This window comes from Dipodomys merriami, unplaced genomic scaffold, assembly GCF_024711535.1.
Source record: "Dipodomys merriami isolate MVZ:Mamm:240054 unplaced genomic scaffold, mDipMer1.0.p SCAF_129, whole genome shotgun sequence".
Classification (NCBI taxonomy): Eukaryota; Metazoa; Chordata; class Mammalia; order Rodentia; family Heteromyidae; genus Dipodomys; species Dipodomys merriami.
In genome coordinates this window covers 2631920-2658253 of record NW_027202593.1, presented here as the reverse complement: position 1 = coordinate 2658253, position 26334 = coordinate 2631920, and the positions used below count along the sequence as shown (strand labels likewise).

The following is a 26334-nucleotide window of genomic DNA, read 5'->3' as shown; positions in this document are numbered from 1 at the left end:
TCAGTGTGTGGGCAGCCTGCAGGGAGGAATGCTCCTCCCCCAGGGACTGAGGGAGGAGAGCTCTGGAGGGCCAGTCTCTCCAGACCCAGGAGAAAAGCAGCAGGAAGATGGTGCCTATCTGTGTATCAGTAAATTGAACATAAAGATTAACTTACTCTCTGGAAAGGCAGTATTTCTGATGTGAACTAAGGAAGATAATTTTATTAAGAGACTAGATGTTCAAATGACGCAAACTTTATCTGTACAGGATACTGGACTAATTATCTTTTAACAAAAGATTTAAAAGAGAACGCCCCCAAAAGTTCTATGTTCATATACTTAGGAAAAATATAAGCCAAAAAGCCTGCTCAGTATTTCAGTAGCTGACAGTTAAAACAAGTTAGTGACGCACAGAAATGTTCTTTGTAGTTGGGCACCTCCACGCATAAATGATCAGTTGTTTAAGATTCTGGGATTAATCAGAACTTCAAGCCATGAAAGGGCCATCGCTGGTTTTATGTAGAAGAATTGCTTCATGGTTCTTTTCTTTTTCTTTCTTTTTTTGTCCAGTTTTGGGCATTGAACTCGGGGCCTGGGCACTGTCTCTGAGCTTCTTTTGCTCAAGGCTAGCACTCTACCACTTGAGCCACAGCACCACTTCCAGCCTTTTCTGTTTATGTGGTACTGAGGAATCGAACCCAGGCTTTTATGCATGCTAGACAAGCCCTGCTTCATGGTTCTGATTGCACAGGTGTCTCAGCACCCTGCTTCCTGGGAGCCAGCACCCCCTCACAGGCCCTCTGCTCAGTGTGACCCTTCTGAAAGCAAAGAAGTAGTTTTGTGAATCACAACAGCATCTCTCCTCCCCCTTAATACTCTAGACAAAGAAAGGGGAGAAGTCATTTAATCCTCATTCTGCTCCTAGTGAGAGAAGATACATAATTTTTAACAACTCACAGGATAAGCTGATACTTCTGAGTGATCTTGCAAATAACAGAACAATGCAGGTAGAGATAGGCATTGAAATACTAGGTTTTCTTCCAGAGGCTGTCTTACTTTGTCCTATCTTTAAAGTGTTTGTGTCTCTTCAGAGAATAATGCTGGTCAGTGGACTCTCATTTTCTGCAAGGTCCAGTCTTGGTGGCTGAGGGGCATTTTGTTGAAGGCTACCTTCCTTCTCTTATAGTTGTTTGCTGAACTGAAATTGAGGGGGTTTTGTTTGCTTTAAAGTCCAGGTTTTATTTGGCCAACAAGAGTGTTTAGAGGTCCAATTTGATACACACATGAGAACGTTTAGAACAGACAGCCTTTTACATGCTGGTGTGTGATTTAGTTAAATCAACGCAGACTAGAAAGTTGCTTGAAATTCAGTTTGTCACACATCCTGAAATTACTTACATGGGTCAGGAAATGGAGCCGGATGTGAATTTTTTTCTGTGTGAGACATGAATTGTGGGTTCTTTTTGAATTTATGAGACTGTACTCCCTCTCCTTCATGGATCTAGTTTGACAGTTTTTTTTTTTAAATAAGGTTCATTTTTTTTTGTCATGGGATTGAACTCTGGGCCTGAGCGCTGTCCCTCAGCTCTTCAGCTCAAGGCTAGCGCTCTACCACTTGAGTTACAGTGCCATTCCCGTTTTTTTCATCATGGTTTATTGGAGATAAGAGTTTCATGGACTTTCTTGCTCCGGCTGGCTTTGAACCATGATCCTCAGATCTCAGCCTCCTGAGCAGCTAGGATTACAGGCATGAGCCACCGGCGCCCGGCTAAGGTTCGTATTTTTTTATTATGAAAGTAATACTTATTAGAGTATAAAAAAATTCAGGACGGGAGAAAGTAGTAGAGGAAGTACCCAGATTCTACTAGTGAGAGACGTTTGAAGATAATTGTTTTCATACTTTCCGTATATAAACAAGTAGTTTAATTTTAAGGGAGTAACTCACATATTGATTTAGTAACTCCCTTAATACTTGAAGGTTTAAAAAGAAAAAGAACAGTGACCCACTTTGTAAAAAGTCTTTGCTTACATTTTCAGAGAAAAAGACTGCAGCCTTTCCAGTTATCTCCTCTTACGCTTTCTAAAATTTCATATTTATACAATATGTAACACTATTGAATTTTTCTCCTTCAGAAATACCTTTTACTTGATCTTCCCTGTGTAATTTCTAGAATATTTTATTATTTTAATTTTTTAAATTTTTATTGTGAAAATACTGTACAGAGGAGTTACAATTACATGGGCAAAATAATGAGTACATTTCTTTTTTTGGGGTCCTGTTGTGGGGCCTGAACTCTGGGCCTGGGCGCTGTCCCTCAGCTCTTCAGCTCAAGGCTAGCGCTCTACCACTTGAGCCACAGCGCTACTTCTGGCTTTTTTTCTTTTTGCTTATGTGGTTCTGGGGAATCGAACCCAGGGCCTCATGCATGCAAGGCGAGCGCTCTACCACTGAGCCACCTTCCCAGCTCCTAATGAGTACATTTCATATCAAGCATTGTAGCCTCCTCCCTTGTTTCCCCTTCCCATCCTCCCCCGGCCCCCACTCTAGGATATTTTAAATCATTTTTTTTTTTTTTTGTCGGTCGTGGGGCTTGAACTCTGGGCCTGGGCGCTGTCCCTCAGCTCTTCAGCTCAAGGCGAGCGCTCTACCACTTGAGCTACAGCGCCACTTCCGGTTTTCTGGTGGTTTATTGGAGATAGGAGTCTCACGGTCTTTCCTGCCCGGGCTGGCTTTGAACCGGGATCCTCAGATCTCAGCCTCCTGAGTAGCTAGGATTACAGGCGTGAGCCACCAGCGCCCAGCATATTTTAAATCATTTTTATACTATAAGTATGTAAGTTTTGCTCTGACGGAGCTGTGTAAGTACAAGATTTTCTGGACAACATACTTTTTAGAGTTGTATGTTTTTCTTTGTGCATGTGCATTTCTGTTGCTCTTTTTTTTTTGCCCTCTTTGCCCACTTTCCTCAGGTTCTTTTTGTTTCTGCCCTGGGCCACCTAGACTAGTTAGACAGAGTTGTCATCCGAGACCTGCCCTTGTGTCCCTCCAGGAGTCACTGCCTCACTCTCGGTTGGATAATGTGTTTCTCTCTTTTCCTATTTGTTCACACTCAGTTGGCTCACCCCTCAGGAATTTGCTGAGAAAACGGGCACATGGGAAATAACTGTTGAGATCTTTTGTGTCTAAAAATATCAGCTAACATTTAATGGGCAGTTTGGTTGTAGAACTGAATTGTTTTTCCTTGAAAAGTTTCAAAGATTCTGGCTTCCAAGTTCTACCTTCCTTCCTTCCCTCTTTTTCCTTCTTTCCCTCCTCCCCTCCCTTCCCAGTCTTTGTTAATTCACACACAGTTGTTTTCCACCTTGTCGAAGCAGGAAGTTAGCATTGCTAGAACAAGGTCTTGTCAAAGTGGCTGGTCATAAAATCTCCGTCACTGGCTGGGAATGTAGCTTAGTGGTAGAGTGCTTGCTTAGTATGTATGAAGCCCCGTGTTCGATTCCTCGGTACCACATACACAGAAAAAGCTGGAAGTGGCATTGCAGCTTAAGTGGTAGAGTGCTAGCCTTGAGCAAAAGAAACTCAGGGACAGTACACAGGCCCTGAGTTCAAGCCCCAGGACTGGCAAAATACTAATAATAAAAATAATAAAATAGGGCTGGGAAGGTGGCTCAGTGGTAGAGCGCTTGCCTTGCATGCCTGAGGCCCTGGGTTCGGTTCCCCAAGCACCACATAAGCAAAAAGAAAAAAAGCCGGAAGTGGTGCTGTGGCTCAAGTGGTAGAGTGCTAGCCTTGAGCTGAAGAGGTGAGGGACAGCGCCCAGGCCCAGAGTTCGGGCCCCACGACCAGACACCCCCCCCCAAAAAAAAAAATAGAATCTCCATCACCAAAATCATATGAATGGCCATGACACCGGATTCATTCATCCTGAGAGGTGACTAATTTTGCCATTTTTATCTGCCTTCTGTTGTTTCTGGATGACCAACTTTTCTCCCGGGAGGGGTTAAGATAGATGTCTTCTCTTTTTTTGGGGGTGGGGTGGGGGGTCCAGTCGTGGAGCCTGAACTCTGGGCCTGGGCACTATCCCTCAGCTCCTCAGCTCAAGGCTAGCGCTGTACCACTTGAGCCACAGCGCCACTTCCGGCTTTTTTTCTTTTTGCTTATGTGGTGCTGAGTAATCGAACCCAGGGCCTCAGGCATGCAAGGCAAGCGCTCTACCACTGAGCCACCTTCCCAGCCCAAGATGTCTTCTTTTCCTGGTGTCTCCTTTAGAGTGTTGTAGTTGGCTCACCCGTTGCTTACCTGCAAAGCCGACATCTGCTGAGCAGGAGGAATTCTTCAGAGGGTCAGCATTGACCGATGGTTCTGCTGTGGAATGGTTTTTATGAAATCTGCATCTTAACAGTCTCACTGCACCACAGAGCCTGTGCTGGGCAGTTAAGCCCTGTCTGCAACCCTTGGGGATTTAATATTTTGTTCTTTAACTTTGGGGCTTTGGTATTCATGATATGACTTGATCTGATTCTTTTAAGATTCACTAGAACAAGTGTATGGTCTGGGGCTTTGGGCCTCAGTGAGGGGTGTCCTTAGAAGTTTTGTGGGGTGACTGCTTTGACCTGCAGTCCTGGGAAATAGTTTCCACTTCCCTGGTGGCTCTTCTAGGCTGCATTAGCTGTGGTTTTTGTCCGGTAGTCAGAACCACTCTGTGGGTTCTTGGAGAGAGGTTTTACTTTTTTTTTGGTTGGTCGTGGGGCTTGAACTTGGGGCCTGAGCACTGTCCCTGAGCTATTCAAGGCCAGCACTCTACCACTTGAGTCACAGTGCCACTTCTGGTTTTTCTGGTGGTTAATTGAAGATAAGAGTCTCATGGACTTTCCTGCTTGGGCTGGCTTTGAACCATGATCCTCAGATCAGCTTCCTGAGTAGCTAGAATTACAGGTGTGAGCCATTGGCACCGGTTTCCTTTTTGTTTTTTTTCTTTTTTGGTCCGTCTTGGGGCTTGAACTCTGGGCCTGGGTGCTGTCCTTGCGCTCTTCAGCTCAAGGTGAGCACTCTACCGCTTGAGCCACAGCACCACTACTACTTTCCTAGTGGTTTATTGGAGGTAAGAGTCTCATGGACTTTCCTGCCCAGGCTAGCTTTGAACCATGATTCTCAGATCTCAGCCTCCTGGGTAGCTAGGATGACAGGCGTGAGCCACTGGAGCCTGGCTCACTGGTTTCTTAAGAGTGTTCTTGATGATTTTTGTGTCCATAAAAATGGCTCATTGTGGAGTGCTTGTGGCTGTGCCTGTGATCTTAACTATTTAGGAAGTTGGAAAGTCCATGAGACTCTTATCTCCAGTTAACCACTAGAAAGCTGGAAGCTGAGATGTGTCCTTCAGTAGAAAAGGTGAAGCCATAGTGTGAGGCGCTGAGTTCAAGCACAAGTACCAGCACTTACACAAATAAATACATAAAAAATAAAAATAAAATGGCCTGGTGGGATTAGCAACCAGGTGCTCTGCCAGTCTGCCCTTTGACTGGTCCGTCCGTTCATTAGTGCAGATGGCGGTCAGGGAAACATTTATGTGTATCTAAATTGCTTATATGCTGGAGTAGGCTAGCCAAAAGGTGCGTAACTGGGGTAAGCTGTTGTTGCTCTTGCTTTCTCTGGCGAGTGCTCTTTAGTAGGTAACTCAGGAACGTGGCTCATGCTGTTTAACAGATGATTGTCCTTGTCATAGTATTACTTCTACCCTCCCTTAATGTCCTGAGCTCAAGCAGTTTTGGAAGCAGTTAGCATTTTAGGAAGGCTAGATTTAGGTTCAGATAAGTAACCTGTCCAAGGGGACTGTGGTCTGCTTGCTGTTGTCCATCTTATTTACCTTGAACTTCTTCAGGTTTACATTTTTGTCAGTGTCTTTTCTGTTTGGGTAAAACTCTGACATATGGGAATATGTCAGGGGAAACTCTTAACAACCTAAAAACACAAACAAACAAACCTGCTGAAGTTGGGCTTGGGAGTGCATACCTGTAATTCCAGCCTCCAACCCGCAGAGGCAGGAGGACTCCTGGACTTCATAATAAGTTCAGCACTATCTTGATCTTTGTAGTGAGATTGTCTCAAAAAGAACAAAAATCAAACTAAATGGATGAAATCTCACTGACCAAAGCAAAACAAGAGCCAGCAGCACTGCATAGCAATGAGAGAAGGAGGTAAAATGCCATCGAAAACACGTGAATACTTCTGGGTGCTAAAAAGTGCTCAGGGCCAAGTGCCAATGGCACACGCCTGTCATCCTGGTTTGAAGCCAGCCCGGGCCGGAAAATAGATGAGTCTCTTAATTCCAGTTAACCAGCAGAAAGCCAGGAGTGGAGTTGTGGCCCCAGCCTTGAGCCAAAAAGTTGAGGAACAATTCCCAGGCCCTGAGTTCAAGCCTCAGGACTGGCACAAAACTGCTCAGAGGGCTGGAAATGTGACTTAGTGGTAGACTGCTTGCCTAGCATGCATGAAGCCCTGGGTTCAATTCCATAGTACAACATAAACAGAAAAGGCTGGAAGTGTAGAGTACTAGCCTTGAGCAAAAGAAGCTCAGGGACTGCTCAGGCTCTGTGTTCCAGCCCCAGGACTGGCCAAAAACAAAAACCCTGCTCCGATGTTGAATAGTCTGGGGATGTTGAATAGTTTGCAGTGTACAGGGACTGTGTCCGGATGGCCAAGAGTGGAGCTGAGAAAGGAGTTCGGTTCAGTAGAGGCCCACGAGACAGTGCTATAAGCAGTCTTCACCAGCCATGGGGTCATGGCTGAAGTCTAACTAGCTCTCCTCAATAATTTTTTTAAGATTAAAAAGTAAATGGCAAAGCATTGTCCACATACAGATGTTTCTGTTTTTCTTCTCCACATGTTCAGACTGATAGAGGCTGTGGGGGAGCCCACCATGTACTTTGGTTGGCTTCCAAGTGATGTCATATGATCGCTTTTCAAACCAACCCCCCCCCCCCCCCCCCGCCCAGCTGGAGTGCATGCGGGCAGCCTTTCCTGTTGGGACTAGTTTTGAGCTCTTATGGGGGAGAAGAGAATCCTTTTCTTCAATGATGGGCAGATAGCATCATCCCCCTGGGTGTGAGGGCAAAGCATGCCCTGTGTTGACCTGTGTGTCTTCAGCTGTGACTTAGTACCAGGTTGGGCTGGTAGTGGAGCTCAGTGGTAGAGCTCCCAGTGCCTGAATGAGTTCAGTCCCCAGCCTGGCTAAGGATGGGGACACAGAGAACCTTGGCTGGGTAACTTCAGGCAGGGTGGTGCTTTACAACAGAAGATCCACTTGGTTTTCCTGGTCCTTTATTGCTAGTTCGTTGGAGATGAGAATCTCATGGAATGTTCCATTGGGGATGGCTTTGAACAACTCTCATCTTCAGATCTCAGCCTCCTGATAGCCAGGATTTCAGCTACCAGTGCTTTTCCTGTTTTGATGTGGTTACTGGTTTTCCCAGTTCATCTGTTTAATTTTCTTCCAACTTGTTACATTTTCATAGCAGTCTCTTGGTTTCATAAACATCTTTGCTGGGTTTAAGCAGCAGGTGTTTTAAAGGTTTGTTTTGTGAAGTTGGGACCACATTCATTAGTTTTGATGTCTCCCTCTCTTCTCCCCTCTCCCCGCTTCTATCTTTCTCTCTTGTGTATAGAATATGCAATGTCAAGCATTAGGGTTTTAAATTTATTAATAAAACTTTGTGAAACACGTAACAGTTGTTACACCCAGAGTTTAGTATTTTGAGTGGAAGTTAGGAGTTTCCTTGTGACAATAACTGCAAAGTGAATATAGGGATAGCAGCTTAGAAGCTGTAATGATTGGGTTCTGTCCTGTGTAACATGCTGTGTGGCGGTACTTTTCTGTTCCTGGTAATTGTAACTTGTATGGCCAGAGCAGAATCAGGCTGGTGGAGGTTGGGAAGCGCCGGGTTGGCATGGACAAGGCAATGTCACCTTGAGGTCTGGGGGGGCTGCAGATGGCTGCCATCTTGGATTTTGCACACAGCCTGTCCTTGTGCATAGAGGAGGAGCAAGAGCAGTGTGTGCCTCCTCTCAGGGCAAGACAAAGACACTGGCACCAGGTTTACTGATGTGTGTGCTAATGGCTGTTGATTTCTTTTCCTTCTTGAGTTAAATCAACAAAGTATTCATTGTTTTGTCACTCATGATACTATCACTCATGAGTTAGACTGTTAGTTTACTGTTCATTGATTTTGGGGATTAGATTGTAGCCTAGTAAGTTGTCCAGATTGTCCAGCTGGGGTGTGTGTGTCCATGTGCACACAGGTCACAGGGCAGTGGGTGCCCACAGTAGAGTTGGAGGGGTGCCCTAAACCTTTCGGCACTCTTCACTAGGTAGGAGGTAATGAAGACCTTCTCTCAACACTGTGTGCGTTAAAAAACTAGGTTGGGGGCTGGGAAGGTGACTCAGTGGTAGTGTGCTTGCCTAGCATGTATGAAGTCCTGGGTTCAATTCCTCAGTACCATATAAACAGAAAAAGTAAGTGGTGCTGTGGCTCAAGTGGTAGAGTGCTATCCATGAGCAAAAGAAACTCAGGGACAGTGCCCAGGCCCTGAGTTCAAGTCCCAGGACTGGCAATTAAAAAACAGAAACAAAAAAGTAGGTTGTTTTTCCTTTCTCTTTGTGAATTGAGTGGTTATGAAAACTGATTGAATTCACTGTAACTTTTTTTTTTGTTATCCCCAAATTGGGTTTAAACAATGAATCAGATTTCAGTGCTGTGATTCATGCTCCCAAAATGGGTAATGAGTAATGTAATTAGCACTAAATCCCTAGTGGTTCTCTTGACCTAAAACAAGAAGAAAAAAAAAGCAGTGCTCATCCATTTTTGGTAGTAGACTTTTATTGGTTCTGTGAAGAGCTTTGTAAGGCCAAGAACTGCTATTTATGGCGCGTTTCCTCAGACCGTGATTCGAAGTTGCTGATTAAGTCGGTGCTGTGCCATTGTCATCCCGAGCCTTGCGTGGAGCAGAGGAGGAAGGTCCCAGAGTCACCTCAGTCAGGAACAAGTGGGCCTAAATGTCTGCTAAACCCACTTTGTTGACAGATTTTGTGGTTACGGGACTTAAACTGTCTTTCAGATTCCAGGAAATTGTTCAGTATCCAAGCGTACAGTGATTTCTCCATTCCGCTAATCCCTTTTGGTGAATTAAATCAAGTCGTTTAGGGCTGGAGTCTAGCTCTGTGGTAGAGCTCTTGCCTACCCTGTATGAGGCCCTGGGTTCAATCCACAGCAAAACAAAAGAAAAAATGAAATGAGACCATTTTGCCCAATTTAAATAAAACTCTACCAACAGTTTGGCTTATGTGGCATGAGATTGAGGACATTGGTGTTTTGGTGACTTAAATGAACTTCCCATGCCTTCACGGTGTCCCTGAGCGCCTGTGCAGGTCTCCCTGTGTTTTTCTTAGCTCCAGTTCTGCTTTCCAGCTTCCTCTTTGGAGAGCTGAGGCTTAGCCTCCCCAAGGCACACCCCCTGTCTACCGGAGTGACAGCACATAGTGAGCGTGAGCAGATGTGCTGGGCATCCTCTGCGGTCATGGGCCCTTCATTCCATGGCTGTTGAGTTCTCACAGGTTTGGTGTTTGCATGTGCTTGGCTCAGCCTGTCCAACTATGGGAGCAGGGACCGTCCCTGCTCTTAGTTAACTCAAGCCAGACGACGGAAACTGGATAAGATGCCCGTGTTGGGATTGTTGAAGGTTCATAGAAGAGTTGGTCTTTGGATCTGTTTGAAAGAATACTTTTACTCTACTAAATTCTTGTGTTGACTTAGCATTATATTTGAAAGTCTTTATAACTTGACCACATGCCACTTGATGTTATAATTGTTCAAAGTACTACTCATAATTGAGTTCAGAGCAGTAGTATTGGCAATAGGAGGAATAATTTGAAAGAGGAACTTTTCTTACTTTGATTTAACTGGTCCTGGAGGGAAATGGGAAAGTGACAGCTCTGGTCAGGAGGCTATACAGGGTCTAGATAGACGAGCCCCAAGAGGACTGGGTAGTTCAGTAGGAAAGATCTAGAAAGCTATAAGACCAAACTTTCTACAGAAAGAGCCAATAGTTGACTTTTGGGTATTGTTTTGTTAAGAATGCAAACTGGTTTTAAGAAATACTTGTCCTGTTTGAGGAAATACTACTCCACATCAGCTCATAGTTTTATTTATCAAACTTGCAAAGGAAATGAAGTGTCAAGTGTGAACTGTGGCCCACCCTTGTTTGCACCTCTTCTCTTGGCACAAAACCCAGATGCATTCTCCTTTTTGGGCACCCAGAAAAGGAGTTTTGCGGTGTCTGGAGAGAAAGGTGCTGATAAAAGAGCCGCAGTACAGATAGATGCTGTGCATCATTTGGAATCACCTCCACAATCCATTTTAATTTTGAGCCTTTTTTTTTTTTTTTTGGTTAGTCATGGGGCTTGAACTCTGGGCCTGGGCGCTGTCCCTCAGCTCTTCAGCTCAAGGCTAGCGCTCTACCTCTTGAGCCACAGCACCACTTCCAGCTTTGTCTGAGTAGTTTATTGGAGATGACTCTCATGGACTTTTCTGCCCAGGCTGGCCTTGAACCATGATCCTCATATCTCAGCCTCCTGAGTAGTTAGGATGACAGGTGTGAGCCACTGGCATCCAGCTAATTTTGAGCCAATTTTCATGGGCACATACAACTTAAAAATTGTCTTTAACCTTTACAGGCAATGGTCGACTTGCTCATGATGGTTTTGTTACTGTATTCATTCAATTGAATGAAAGAGTTAATATTTTGTCAGTGGGTACATGACTTCCACTTTGATTTCATAGGAAATGTAATGTCCAGTCCTTGGTAATTTGGTGTTTAAGAAACCTCCGTCCCTTGCTGGGAGGGTACTAAGGCTTTGTGCTCAATGGGCAGGCACTCCACTGCATGACTGACATCTCCAGCCTGAGAAACTTCCTTTTGCCTGTGCAAATCTGCTTGAAGCGGGAGTATTGTGTGTGAGTGCTTGCTTGTGTGACTCCGTGTCTTAGCAGGAGCTACCTCATTTAGCTCTGTCCAGATAAAACTATTTTATAGCCCTGGGAGTTTGGGTTCCCTCTTCATGCACAGCTGAGAGTTTGTATTAATCTCTTGACTCCTTTTTTTCCGTGTGCCTACTCTGGGGCTTGAACGCAGGGCCTGGGCAGTCCCTGAGCTTTTGTGTTCAAGGGTAGCATTCTGCTAGCCTTGACCTCAGCTCCCCTTTTGGCTTTTTTGGGTGGTTAGTTAATTGTAAATGAGAGTCTCATGGATTGCTTGGGCTGGCTTTGAACCGTGATCCTCAGATCTCAGCCTTCTGAGTAGTTAGGATTACAGGTGTGAGCCACCATGAATGCCCAGCTCTTCACAACCACTCTGGTGTCTCCTTCATACCCTGAATTGTTTGGTGATGGACAGTCCTTGTCCACAAGTAAAGCTCTGATCCTTTAAAAAGGCTTCCGTAAGAGGATGCACCATTGATGACAGCCTGGAGGGTCCTTGGAGAGTTTGCATGTGTGCATCTCTTTGTCACATGGCTGCTGCAAGCGTGGACAAGCATGTGCTTGGTGTGTAGTCACGCAGCAGGATCAGATCTGAGAGGGTGGGTCTTCCTCCCACAGTTCAGAAACACCCTGTGCTCCTCCCTTCCACGTCCTGGTCCTTAGCTGCTGCTAGTAGACCTGATTTTCCCTCAGTGCGCATGAGCTGTAAAGGGCAGTGCCAGTGTCTTACTCCAGTGTTTGTTCATTGCTATCAGCTCACGTGGTGTAGACGCCACTAGGGAAGAGGGCATGCAGACGTCTTGTGGACTGGTCTGTGCTCGCTGAGTCTGGAGCCTGAGCCAGGTCCTGTATCATTGTCCCCGGCCTGGGGGTTACAGTTGGATGAGGGTTTCACTTTAGGCCTGTGATGCCCCCTGCTTTTCAATAGTAGCTGTGAAAAGAGCAAGTTCTGATGGACAGTTGTTGGTTTCCTCCAGGAAACTGTCCTGGCGGGAATGTCCCACTTGTGGGAACGATGAGCAGAGGAATGGTTTCTCTGATAGTTCCTGTCTAAGACAGAGTGGCCTTCATTCCCAGGATGGAGGCGGACTGGCTGGCCGAGGGTGGCAGTGTGCAGGCGCCTGCAGCCAGGGGCCTCCACTGGAGAGAGGGACAGCCAGCCTGGAGGAGCAGGGTGCTGCCCGGCTCCAGAGCTGTGGCCCTCAGAAGAGTGGCACCAACAAGCCGATCTTAAAAGCATATTTCTTAAGAGCATTTGTGCTGGGTGCCTGTAATCTTAGCTACTCAGAAGGCTGAGATCTGAGGCTCACGGTTCAAAGCCTGCTGGGGCAGGAGAGTCCATGAGACTTGTATTTCCAACTATCAGAAAACCCAAAGTGGCACTGAGGCTCAAAGTGGTGTAGAGCACTAGCTAGCCTTGAGTGAAAGAGCTCAGGGACAGTCCAGGTCTAGAGTTCAAGCCTCATGATTGCGTATGTGTGCACACACACATCCTCGGTATTCGCAAATGATTTTTCCCCATCAGTGTGCAGAATTAATTCAATTTATAAATTAAATTCTTTGCAAGGTAGAATGGCCAAATTTCTCCCATGGCAGCCACACATTCATTGAAGATGTAATTTTAAGTAGAGAAAATTAAAAATGTATCAAGGCAGTTGAACACGAGGTGCTTAAGTCCCTCCCTCCAGTGTTCTTTCAACGTGTCATACTGATTTTACTACAGTACCTATTTTAAAGTACAGGATAAACTTCTGCTTTCAGTAATGAGCGCTCTCGCGTTGCAACATTATTTGTCTATTTTTGTAAAGGGCTGCTAATCACTTGGTGCCACCCTGTCTGTGTTGGGCGGGTGGATTGTCTGTGGGACATCACTTGATAGTGCCTCACAGGCCTGCAGGAATTTTGTGCCTGTGATTATCCCACCACCTGGGTTTGAAGTTCAGGGATTGAAGAGGCTTTGTTTTAGTGATCTTGCAGGTATTGTCATGACCTTCAGGAAATGATGGGCCAGAGTTTAAGACACCTGGTCGCTGTGGTTCTGAGATACAGTGCATTTATCCCTAAATCGTTGGCTGGAGTTTCTCCTTACCTTTTGCTAAACAGGGTCTTCCCTTTGTAGGGACTAGTGCAGAATTTTATTTCTAGATCTGCGTTTTGATGGGGCTGTCATTTTCATGCCTCTTCAGTCCGCTAGCGAGCATTATAAAGTGAAATGTGAGACTGACCTCTGGCTCCCGAGGCCAGAGTGAGGCCAGAGTGAGGCGCGTGGAGCCCAGCCCTGCTGCTGGCTAAGAATAGAACACAGCTCTGCCCAGTGATCAGAGTGCAATTTACTCTCGCCAGCCGCCAGGATCCAGATCCGCACACAGGGCTCCTCTGAGTTCTCAAGAATCGAACAAGTATTTCCCTTTGGAGGAGGAATCCAAGGATTCCTGAAGGGTTCTAGTATAGCAGAAATGCCACTGGTACATTAGACTTACTCTGCCCTTCCCGCAGACACTCCTCAAATGTAGAAAGTTCTGTCCATTGTTATGTCAGCCAGTTTGAAAATAAATGTATTATCAAGGTCTCTAGATTGAAGCTGGAAAACAAGATGGTTAGGACCACAGAACTGGTTGTCTGTGCAGCATGAAAGACTTCAAGAATGTTGATTGTGTTTTCAGCATTCCTGTACACAGATCCAAGCTGCTTTGCTTGGATGTCTTCTTCCCACACTCCTTTGCTCACTCATTATCTTTGGGCTTCATCAAAATTTTGACTGCTGGGGCTGGGAAGGTGGCTCAGTGGTAGAGCGCTTGCCTTGCATGCCAGAGGCCCTGGGTTCAATTCCTCAGCACCACATAAGCAAAAAGAAAAAAAGCTGGAAGTGGTGCTGTGGCTCAAGTGGTAGAGCGCTAGCCTTGAGCTGAAGAGCTGAGGGATAGTGCCCAGGCCCAGAGTTCAGGCCCCATGACCGGACCCCCCCCCCCAAAAAAATTTTTTTTTGACTGCTTTGATTCCTTCCCATCATTTTTAACTTCATTATGCGAAGAGCTAAGGCTCAAATGTGTAGTCATATTTGAGTCTTTTCCCCCTCAGCTTCTATGGCATTATCCTACCTCATTTTATTCCTGTAACATTATTTCAACTCTATTTTGTATGTTTTTCATATTTTAGACTCAGAAACTTGTCCTAAGAAGCAGTAGCTCTCTATTGGTTATATATTAGTGGTGTTCAACCATTCTAAACGTTTAGAAATGCATATACTATGAGCCATTTTTTTTGTCAGCCATACTATTAATTGAAAAAATTGGTATAAGTGGGCACTAGTGGCTCACACCTACAATCTTAGCTGATATCTGAGAATTGTGGTTCAAAGCCAGCTTGTTCAGAAAAGTCCATAAGAATCTAATCTCAAGTCAAGCACCAAGAATACTGGAAGTGTCACTGTGGCTCAAGTGGTAGAACACTAGCCTTGAGCAACAAAGCTCAAGGACAGTGCTCAGGCCTGGCACCCCTCTTCCCCTCCCCCCTCAAAAAGGACGCAGTTTTAGAAAGCGAAATTAGCCATAATGAAAGAAAAACATTACAATGTCGATTTTAGGAATTAGGAATGTTGTGGAATTTTGGTAAAATAGTAAAAAAGGAAGCTTTTCAAAGCATCTGTGAATTTTATGACTAAGTTTATGATTGTCCTTGGTTATTTAGAATAGTGGGGCATGGTCTGTTTTGGAACTTGAGATAGTTTAAATGTTTTAATTCTTGTAAGTTGTAGCTTGTTTCATAGCATGTAAAATTAATAGAGCATGCTTTAAGCCTAGGGAAATTTGTTGTTGGCTGGCTTGGAAGAGAGTTGGGGGCTTTGATCTCAGAGCTAGCAGCTGATCTCTCCAGAAACACGTGGAGCCTTAGCTGATTGATCTGAGGGCCCACATTCCCAGGCCCTGAGAACCAGCTACACCCAAGACCTGAGTGGCTTAGGTTCGTTCCTTCAGTTCCCTACATCCCTGTGCTCAGCACTGCCCCCTGCAGGCTCCTGGTAGGCTTAGGGTGGGGGGGTGCAAGAATCCCATTGGAGGGAGTGTAAGGAGTGTACTTATTGTCTTTGTCATACTGTATTGGTGTCTTATCTGGGGTAGCTACATAGCACTGAAATCATTATAAAATATTTGATTTGAGCCGGGTGCCAGTGGCTCACGCCTGTCATCCTAGCTACTCAGGAGGCTGAGATATGAGGATCTTGGTTCAAAGCCAGCCCAGGCAGGAATGCCTGTGAGACTCTTATCTCCAACAAACCACCAGAAAACCACAAGTGTGCTGTGGCTCAGGTGGTAGAGCGCTAGCCTTGAGCTGAAGAGCTGAGGGACAGCACCCAGGCCCAGAGTTCAGGCCCCATGACTGACCCCACACACACACACAAAAATAATTGTTTTCTGTGTATAGAGGGTAGGTACTGGGGCTTGACCCAGGCCCTGAGTACAGTCCCTGAGGTTTTTTGCTGAAGGCTGTCACTCTGCCACCAGAGCCACAGTTTTGCTAGCTTATTAGACATAAGAATCTCAGACTTTACTGCAGGCCTAGCTTTGAAGCACAGTCCTCAGAGCTCAGCTACTTATCAGAGATTTATTAAAAGAGGATAGGAACTAGAAAAAACGGGAATATCAAAAGAACAGATATATTTTATTATTGTTCTTGTTGTTATCATCATTATTTGTACCAAGGCTTTAGTGGCATGGGGTGACATATAGGATAAGCTGACTTGGTTGGACTCCCGGTCCCCTCCCTCCTGGACTAGACCCCAGCCTCGGGAATGGCAGGCCTGCTGGGTTGTAATGATTCCACGGTGGGCGGGCGCCCAGCGCTCACCCTCCACAGCTCTGTTTTGCCCTGACTTGGACCCAAGTCTACTGTTCTCCACGTCAGTTAAAATGTGCCTTCTGCATGGAAGTAAGCCAAAAGCCTGTATCTATGGAGTGTTTCTGTCTCCTTGCTGATTGCTCGTCGAGGTGCTGCTGCTGTTGTGGCTTTGTGGCTCTGCTTCTACCCTGCCTGCCAGGGATTCCCTTGCCTCACTCCATACAAGTCCTGAGGAACCAAGTGTACCTGCCAACAGCCCCTGATCTGGGAGCCACTGTGGTTACAAAGTCAGCACGGGGTGCATGGGGTCCTTGGTTTTCCTTCGACTAGTCCCTCCACCTGCTATTACGAACAGCCATGCTCTCAAGTCTGTCAGCCGGCGGGCAGAGGACGGGTGAGCGTGCAGCTCAAAAGCATGCTTAGAGCCGGGCGCCCATGGCTCACACCTGCCATCCTAGCTACTCCGGAGGCTGAGATCTGAGGATCACGGTTCAAAGCCAGCCCCGGCAGGAAAGTCCGTGAGACTCTTATCTCCAATAAACCAAGAAAAACGGGAGTGGTGCTGTGGGTCAACCGGTAGAGCTCTCGCCTTGAACTGAAGAGCTGAGGGACAGCGCCCAGGCTTAGAGTTCAAGCCCCATGACCGACCAAATTAAGAAAAAAAAAAAAAAGCATGTGCTTAGAAGGTTACCAATGAAACCAGCTTGTCTGCATGATTGATTGCTCACCTACCTGCAAAGAGTTCTTGATAACAGAGCTGGCTGTGGTGATGTGCACATCTCATCTCACCTCGTGGGTGGAAGGCAGGATTGTCCAGGAGGGACCTGGCAAAAAGCTAAAGTAAAAAAGTCCAGGGTATGGCTCAAGGGGTAGAGAGCCTGCCCACCAAGGGCAAGGCCCTGGGTTCAAACCATAACACCACCAAGGAAAGAAAAAGTTGTGATAGGCTACATGTAGATGTAGTATGTACGTACACAAGATTACCATTTAAGTTATTTAAAAGTACGCACTTCATTGGCATTTTTCCCAGCCACCATTAGTAGCCTTCTCAGAATATCCCACATAGAAATCTGTTCCTACTTCATTTCCCACACCTCCTAGTAACCGTCTTTTCTTCTTTGTTCTTTCTCAGATACTTAAGTATGTAGAATAATACAATATCTGTCCTTTTCTGTAATAGTCTTGGATTCTTTCTGTTTATGGCTAAGTTCTCCTTAACACACACACACACCACAATTTGTTTGTTCATTTGCTGATGGATGTTTGGGTTGTTTGTAACTTTGGCAATTGTGAAGAAGGCTGCTTTGACCATTATTAGTACAGCAGTCTGTGTTGATGGATGTTTGGGTTGTGAATGGATGTTTGGCGATTGTGAAGAAGGCTGCTTTGAACATTGGTACAGCAGTCTATGCTGAACCTCTGCTTCCAATGATTGTGAGTAACTTCCAGAAGTGGGATTGTTGGGTCATGTGTTTTTATGTAGTTTTATGTTGTTGCATGTTGCATGTTTGGTTTGTTCTCCACAGTGTACCACTTTACATTCAAGCAGTTATACTCTCCCAATACTTAATTTCCACAGCTTCTTTCTAGCATTTTTCATTAGCTTATACTTGTAACAGTGAAATACATTTCCATGTTTATTAACTTCTGTATTCTTTGATAGCAGATATGATAGGTTGTGTAGCATCTTTTTTGTGATTGTTCTTGTCAGTGCTAGGGTTTGACTCAGGACCTTGGACTTGCTTCCTCTGCTGGTGCTCTACCACTTGAGCCACATCCCCAGCCCTGCTTTTTGCTGGTTATTTTAGAGGTGGAATCTCAGACTTCAATGCCCAGGCTGGGCTCGAGTGGTGATCTGATCCTGATTATGGGAATGGACCAAAGATGCCCAGCTGTGTTCTTTCCCTCCTCGTTTTCCTTTTGGGGGTGCTGGGGTTTGAGCTTAGCCTCATGCTTTTTATTGCTCTTCTTTTCTTCTATCTAGTTAGGTTTAGTAATCACTGAACACGTTGAGCTCTTTTTCTATTTGATGTGGAGCTTGGAATCTACAATGAATCTTCCAGAAGTACTTGTATATTTGAAACCACCTGAGTACATACAGCATAGCAGTGCTTTCTGGACTTTTCTGTTAGGACAAGAAACAAAAGGCTTGCAGTATGGTATAATTTCCAGTGTGTTATGGTGTAATTTCCAGTGTGTTTCTTCCTAATTTTTGCTCATTTTTAATAGCCTTCAGTGATATCCCAGTTAAACTTGAATTTAAGAGTTTGATTCCTGGTGATAGGAAATGGTTACCAACCAGGCATGGTGATACATGCCTGTACACCCGGGACTTGGGAGGCTGAGTCAGGATTGTGAGTTCTAGGCCAAGCTGGGCATTGCAGCAACACTCAAACTCCTCTCTCTCACCAAAAATATTAACTAAACACTGTTGTCTCCTTATGAAGGGATTCTCCTGTGCATAGCTCTGATCTTTTGATACTTCTAAAAATAGTAATTGGAAGTGGAGGTACTTATACAGATGTAGAAAGCATATGGTTCTGGCATAGAAACTGTAGCTCCAAGCAGGATTAGATTGAACAATGTGTCTTTGTTCCTAGAGCCAATTAAGCATGTAGGTTTAGCTGGGTTGGGAGCAGCCTCTAGCATGTGACTCTATAAATAACACTTGCACAACAAACATGGGCCTGATCCCCGAGCGCAGCTCTGGGCGGGCTGCCCACACCCGCACGCCACCATGGTGTGCTGAGGGCCAGCACAGGACAGCTCAGAACGCAGACCTTCTTCACGCCCATGTCCGGTCAGTCCTGCTCCAAGATGGAAACTCTACTTGGACTTCATAGATTTTAATGATGTTATTTGGTATTTCAGGAGATAAAAAAAGGAGATGGTTCTCTTGTAAGTTTGTAAGTCTTTGAGTGTTGGTTTTGTGATTTTCTTTTTTTAGATGGCTGATTTGCAGATTACTTTTTATCTTTTTTTTTTTTTTTTTTTTTTTTTTGGGTCCGGTCGTGGGGCCTGAACTCTGGGCCTGGGCGCTGTCCCTCAGCTCTTCAGCTCAAGGCTAGCGCTCTACCACTTGAGCCACAGCGCCACTTCCGGCTTTTTTTTCTTTTTGCTTAATGTGGTGCTGAGGAATCGAACCCAGGGCCTCAGGCATGCAAGGCAAGCACTCTACCACTGAGCCACCTTCCCAGCCCCTGCTTTTTATCTTTAAAAATGTTTTATTATAGCCGGGCGCTGGTGGCTCACGCCTGTAATCCTAGCTACTCAGGAGGCTGAGATCTGAGGATCGCGGTTCAAAGCCAGCCCAGGCAGGAGAGACCGTGAGACTCCTATCTCCAATAAACCACCAGAAAACTGGAAGTGGCACTGTAGCTCAAGTGGTAGAGCGCTTGCCTTGAGCTGAAGAGCTGAGGGACAGCGCCCAGGCCCAGAGTTCAAGCCTCATAACCGACCAAAAAAAAAAAAAAAAAGTTTTATTATAAAGGTGATATACAGAGGTTATAGTAACATGAGCCAGGTAATGAGTGCAGGTCTTTTTCTTTTTCTTTTTTTTTTTGGGGGGGGGTCAGTCGCGGGGCTTGAACTCTGGGCCTGGGCACTGTCCCTCAGCTCTTCAGCTCAAGTCGAGTGCTCTACAACTTGAGGCACAGCATCCCTTGCAGTTTTCTGGTGGTTTATTGCTGCTGGTCTGGCTTTGAACCGCGATCCTCAGGTCTCAGCCTCCTGAGCAGCTGGGATGCCAGGCGTGAGCCACCGGCGCCCGGCTACGAGTGCAGTTCTTTTTGGACAATGCACCCCCTCCCCTCACCCACAAGTTGTAGAGTTCATTTTCTTTTCTTTTGGTCATGGGCTTTGAACTCTGGGTCTGGGTACTGTCCCTGAGCTCTTCAGCTCAAGGCCTAGAGCTCTACCATTTGAACCACAGCACCACTTCTGGTTTTCTGGTTGCTTATTGGAGATGAGAATCTTGTGGACTTTGTTGCCCAGGCTGGCTTTGAACCATGATCCTCAGATCTCAGCCTCCTGAGTAGCTGGGATCACAGGCATGAGCCACCGGTGCCCAGCTGTATAGTTCATTTTCCACATAGTGTCTAGTGAGTACCACTGCTGCGTTTGTTCACCCTACATTTTATCTTTGGGCTACTGTCTTATGGGTCTATAAGATATTATCACTGAAAAGTCCAGGTGTAATTTTTTCCCAGCTTGCACTTACAAGGTGGAAGAGGTCAGTATTGAATGAGCCTGGTGAGAAGTGCCTTGCTGGGCCGAGGAGTCAACCGAGCCTCCAGGCAGGCCTTTTGCTATCTCATAGAGACAGGAGTCTTCTCAGATTTCTCCCCTGGCTGGCTTCAAACCATGACCTCCTCTAGGTTTGACTAGTTGGGACGACAGGTGTGAGTCCCCGGGCCTAGCTAGACCAGTGTTTTTAGGGTACCACCGACAGTATTTACTCCCTGACTCTGTGGTTTGGTTTGTCACAGTCACATGGATCAGACGACAACATGGCAGGATCCCAGGAAGGCCCTGTTCTCCCAGATGAGCGTCGCTGCCTCCACCAGCCCCTCCGTGCAGCAGACCTTGATGACCTCAGGTGAGCCAGACACTGGTCATTAGAGCACTCACTAATGCCTGTGCATCTTCGGAACTCGCTGCGCAGAACAGTCATTATTTTCTTACAGACCCTGCAGTCTGAGCCATGCTCTGCTCATGTCCTTCCTGTTTCACTTGGAGACATTTTATTTCAGAATAACATGCACTATACGATAGAGACTTGTTCGGTTGTTAATTCATAAGGCAATCTGTAACTTTTAAGCCAGACATGACTGAAGTTTTGGCTATGAAGCAGGCATCACAGATCTCTGGTTTTGTGTTCTTTCACTACTCTCTTGTATCTGAAGTCTCCTTTACTTTTTGGGCTCTAGATGGAAGACAGCTTCGAGCATGCTTTTTTTTTTTTTTGTAAAGGGTGAAGAGAATGTGTGAAGTTTGTTTGTTTGTTTGTTTGTTTTTGGCCAGTCCTGTGCCTGGACACTGTCCCTGAGCTGCTTTTGCTCAAGGCTGGTACTTGAGCCACAGCGCCACTTCCTGTTTTTCTGTGTATGTGGTGCTGAGGAATCAAACCCAGGGCTTCACGCATGCTAGGCCAGCACTCCTCCACTGAGCCACCTTCCCCGCCATGCAGGAGGTTTCAGGTTGAGTGTGTATCTGTGGACTCCAAGCTGTGATGTTCTTAGCCTACATTTGTGGGAGGATCAGGGGGCTTGAGACCTCCAGGGCTTCAAACGTGTCATCTTCTGCCTCTGGAGTGATGGCACCATGGGTGGGGGCGGAGGGTCACCACCATGGGCCATTTAATCTACCTTTTTTTTTTTTTTTTTTGGTCGGTCATGGGGTTTGAACTCTGGGCCTGGGTGCTGTCCCTCAGCTCTTCAGCTCAAGGCAAGCGCTCTACTACTTGAGCTACAGCACCACATCCAGTTTTCTGAGTGGTTTATTGGAGGTAAGAGTCTAACAGACTTTTCCTGCCCGGGCTGGCTTTGAACCATGATCCTCAGATCTCAACCTCCTGAGCAGCTACGATTCCAGGCGTGAGCCACCAGCATCTGGCTAGTCTACCTTTTAAAGCAATATTTCTACGTCCTCAAGACACTAGGAAAGCAGCAGCTTGTAAATCCAAAAATACTTATCCCAGACTGAGCATGTGTTATTTCACATGAACAGACAAAACGCCTGCATAAAGCGACAGGCTAAATTATTCTTTCTGAAGTGACTTGAATCTGCAGCTTTTCTCATTTGCATAATGAGGAGTAAGGCTGTCCCTTAGGATAGAGAGTGAGAAGAAAAGGAAATGTAACACACAGAGCTCTGTTTCAATCCACTAAAGAAGAGTCCCGGTGTCAGCATTTCATTTCTCACTTTCCCTGTGCAGTTGGTGCTGGGTGACTTTGCCCTTTGTGAGGTGGGTCAGGGTCAAGGTTCTCTCATTAAAAAGACACCTTTGCCCATCACTCCTTCCTCAAGGCTGCGTTCTGGATCTATTCCTGTGCCCTTGCCGGCTGCCCTGGCTTAGGGAACCTGGCAGCAGCTCTGCAGGGCGTGTTGTCACCTGACGGTGGAGGGTGGAGTGGTGGCTGGTGTGGGGAGCTCATGGAGAGAAGGAAGCCAGGATTGCACAGTGCGTCTGCTTCCACAGCTCTCTGTGGGTTGAACACTTGAATATTAGAGTTCAGAGTTGACACTGGAGAACAAGGCCACTTGACTCAGGAACAGCTGGCTCCTCAGCCCCCCAGCCTGGAGACAGCAGACCCTTCGGTGCTCAGGACGGAACAGCAACTGGGTGCCTTCACTGGACACGGCCTCCCATGCGTGTTCTGTCTCAGGAACAACCTGATTCCCGCCTCTGACAAGACCGCGCGGAGTCGGGGCTGAGATCAAGAGGCCTTGGAGTCAGGGATATGGGTTTGAATCCTCAGGGTCACCGTGGGCCTTGTGGGATCTTCGACGTTACTATGTCTCAATTTCAATAATGAAGTCCTCCCTAGAGCTATTACGGCGATTAGATGAGAATTCACTTGCAATCCGCAAATGGACACAACTGGTGCCATTATCTTACTTGTAGAGCATTGTGTACATGTCCTCATACATGTATGTGTATATGTACATATACATGTGTAAGTAAATATGAGCTGATACAGTGCAAGAATTTAAGTCACTGTTCATTCAGAATAGTTTTTTTGTTTTGTTTTGTTTTGTTTTTTTGGGTCCAGCCGTGGGGCCTGAACTCTGGGCCTAGGCGCTGTCCCTCAGCTCTTCAGCTCAAGGCTAGCGCTCTACCACTTGCGCCACCGCGCCACTTCCGGCTTTTTTTCTTTTTGCTTATGTGGTGCTGAGGAATCGAACCCAGGGCCTCGTGCATGCAAGGCAAGTGCTCTACTGCTGAGCCACCTTCCCAGCCCTCAGAATAGTTTGAGGCTGTTTATTTCTACAAACTTTCTTCAAATACAAGGCTATTGGTTCTTTACCCAAGTAATCAGTTTATCTCTGGCTTTCAGATTTACTTGAGTTTGTTTCATATAGGCATTAAAATGTTAAATATAGATTTAGTTGTTTTTTTTTTAATGCTAGTCCTGGGGCTCATACTCAGAGCCTGGGTTCTGCCCCTGAGCTTTTGTGCTCAAGACTAGTGCTGTACCACTTGAGCCATAGCTCCACTTTCAGCTTTTTGTGGTGGTTAATTGGAGATGGGAGTCCCATGGACTTTCCTGCCCAGGCTGGCTTTGAACCACAGTCCTCATCTCAGCCTCCTAAGTAGCTAGGATTACAGGTGTGAGCCATTGGTGCCTTACTAATTTTATTTTATTTTTTGCTGGTCCTGGGGCTTGAACTCGGGGCCTAGATGCCATCCCTGATCTTGTTTATGCTCAAGGTTAGTGCTATACCACTTGAGCCATGCTGCCATTAATCAGCTTTTTTCAGTAGTTTATTGGAGATGAGAGTCTCACAGACTTACCTGCCCATGCTGACTTCAAACTGCAACCTTCAGATCTCTGCCCCCTAAGTAGATAGTAGTACAGGCCTGAGAGCCAATGGCACCTGCCTATAAGGTGCTTCTTAAAAGTACCAATTTAATCACCAAACTAATTTTAGAAAGTATTAAAGAACATAAAGAAGAAGTACATATGCATGTGTGTCATTGCTACTTGCTAGCTCTCTTTTTTTTTTTTTGGTGCCAGTTCTGGGCTTGAACTCAGGCCCTGGGCACTGTCTCTGAGCTTCTTTTGCTCAAGCCCAGCCAGAACATCACTTCCGGCCTTTTCTGTTTGTTACTGAGGAATCAAACCCAGGGCTACCTGCATGCTAGGCAAGCATTCTACAACTAAGCCACATTCCCATCCTTTGGGTAAACTGTTTTTAGGCCTTAACTTCCTTGTGTGTTTAGCAGGGGAAAATAATTGTCCATATGTAATAAAATTATTGCACAGTTACTAATTTTCTTGCAAAGAACTTAGAACAGTACCTTGGTGTGTGGATCAGAATTCTGGAAAGGTCACTGAATCTACTTTCTAAGGAAAGGATTTCTTGATAGACCTGTATGCACTTTGAGCCGGTCACCTGGGTGTGTTGTGTGTCCCTGGAGACTTCTTCCTTCCTTCCTGAGTTGCAGGGCAGGTGAGGAGATACTAATCACTCCACCCTTGTGATCAAGACTTTCCTGTTTGATTAGACATTGCAGGTGGTTTTAGTTAGTTATTACTAATGCAAGCATTCTTAGGCAAGATCAGGAGTGGATGTCCTGTCACCCTCAGATTACGACAGAGTATTTTGTTTGTTCTGAAAATATTGCAGGAAGTGAGTGGTGGCTGTGGTGGATGGGTTGTCAGTCAGGCTGTGTTCTTATATCCCGTCTAGAAATGTATCTTCCCTAAGGATAAATAATTGTAACCATTGTTTAATGATAGCACACTACTTCCTTCTGTTTACCCAAATTCTAATTTCTCACATGCTTTATCTCACCCCCCTTCTCTCCCTCTCTCTCCCTCTCTCTCCCTCTCTCTCCCTCTCTCTCCCTCTCTCCCTCTCTCTCTTCCTCTCTCTCTCTCTCCCTCTCTCCCTCTCTCTCTCTCTTTCTTTGCCAGCCCTGTGGCTTGAACTCAGGGCCTGGCATTGTCCTTTAGCTTTCGCTCAAGGATAGAACTCTACCACTTGAACTTGAGTTCCACTTCTGGCCTTTTCTGTGTACGTGGCATTGAGGAATCTAACTTAGGGCTTCGTGCATGCCAGACGAGCACTCTACCACTGAGCCACATTCCCAGCCATCTTTTGTTTTTTGTCGGTCATGGGGCTTGAACTCTGGGCTTGGGTGCTGTCCTTGTGCTCTTCAGCTCAAGGTGACCGCGCTACTGCTTGAACCACAGTGCCACTTCCAATTTTCTAGTGGTTTATTGGAAATCAGAGTCTTATGGACTTTCCTGCCCAGTCTGGCTTTGAACCGCTATCCTCAGATCTCAGCCTCCTGAGTAGCTAGGATGACAGGCGTGAGCCACCGGCGCCTAGCCCTCCTTTGTTTCTTAAAGTGTTATAAAGGTTTTCGTGTAAGGACCAGGGTATGGCAGTTCAGCCTTAAAAGACCCAATGTGTCACTCCAGTAGCAAAAAGTGAATTTGGATGAAAAATTTATTGTCTCTCTTGACTAGTCTAAAGGTTGTCTATGATTTGGGAGAAATGCTGTTATAGAAATAGTAGTCCCAACATGTTATCCATCGGTCCTTTTACTTAATTAAAGGATGGAAAGTTTTGTTTTTCTTCACCTTCTCCCTTCTCTTTATTGGTGTTTGAACTCAGGAGCCCACGCTTCCAGCCCCTTTTACACTGTTGGATTTAGGTTTTGCGTTTTTTTGATGCCAGTCCAAGGGTTTGAACTCAGGGCTGGGGCACTGTCCCTGAGGTTTTGTGCTCAAGGCTAACGCTCTACCACTTTTAGCCACAGCTCAAATTCCCGGCTTTTTAGTAAATGGAATAAATGAAAGTCCATCCTGTGGACTTTCCTGCCTGGGCTAGCTTCGAGCCGCAATCCTCAGATTTCAGCCTCCTGAGTAGCTAGAATGACAGGTGTGAGCCACAGAAGCCCGGCTGGGGCTGTACTTCTGTCCCAGCCTGTGTGGGGCTAATTCTTCGCTGGGACAACAGGCACCACACGCAGCCCCACATCCAGCTCTGTAGAGAGAGTGTGGAGGCGTCTCTGCTCTTACACTCCCATGTTGGGATGGCGGCGGCAGCTCAGCGCCCCTGCTGCTGGCTGACGGATCTTGCATGAATCGCCAGCTTGGTCTTGAACTGGGATCTTCCCGACCCAAGCCTGGAAGCAGCTAGGGTTATTGGCGTCCTGGGATTGAACCGGGGCTGCTGTGGACTTGCTCATGGGGTAGTCACATGTGTGTCTTAGGACTTTGGCGTTCTTAAGCGGTGAACACGGCTTTCAAAATCGTTTTAAACTTGAGCCATTTTCACAAGGGTAGAAGCAATGCTACTGTCCGTGTTTCCGGTGGAAGTGTCCCAATACTTTGTTATTTTGGACCTCATCTCCCTGAAGCCAATCACCTGGCTTCCGCATCCTCATGAAAGTAGAAAAATACTCCCAAGTGCTAACTGCCCATTTTATATTATTCTGTCGCTTCAAAATGGCACCTCCTTTCACTTCTTGAGACAGTTGCCTTGCAAAACTTTCCTGTTCCATGCCCGTCTCCCACACTCCAGCAAGCTGAAGATTCTATCCACAGACCCACTTCCCACCATATCCACTAAGGTTTTGGGGGTGGGGGATGATAGTGTATTGCAGTTTTCTTGGTGGGTGGGGGCCAGTCACATACATAGTAGAAATAAGAGGAACGTGGCAGTCGTAGGTGAAGTGTGGTTTTTGTTTGTGTCTTTGGGGGATGTGGGTTTTATTGTTCTTCCGTTTCCTCTCTGAGGAGAAGAATCAGG

The 26334-nt window shown here is 46.1% G+C and overlaps 1 protein-coding gene across 4 annotated transcripts in view; it reads left to right on the top strand.

Annotated features, from left to right (window-relative positions):
- The window catches only part of LOC138824461 (transcriptional coactivator YAP1), a 58003-nt gene that overhangs the window by 6922 nt on the left and 24747 nt on the right, over positions 1 to 26334 (top strand). For all 4 annotated transcript variants that reach the window (XM_070018341.1, XM_070018342.1, XM_070018344.1 and 1 more), the window contains exon 3: positions 20334 to 20443. In XM_070018341.1, the coding sequence (XP_069874442.1) occupies positions 20334 to 20443 (110 nt within the window). The remainder of the gene's footprint in view (positions 1 to 20333; positions 20444 to 26334) is intronic.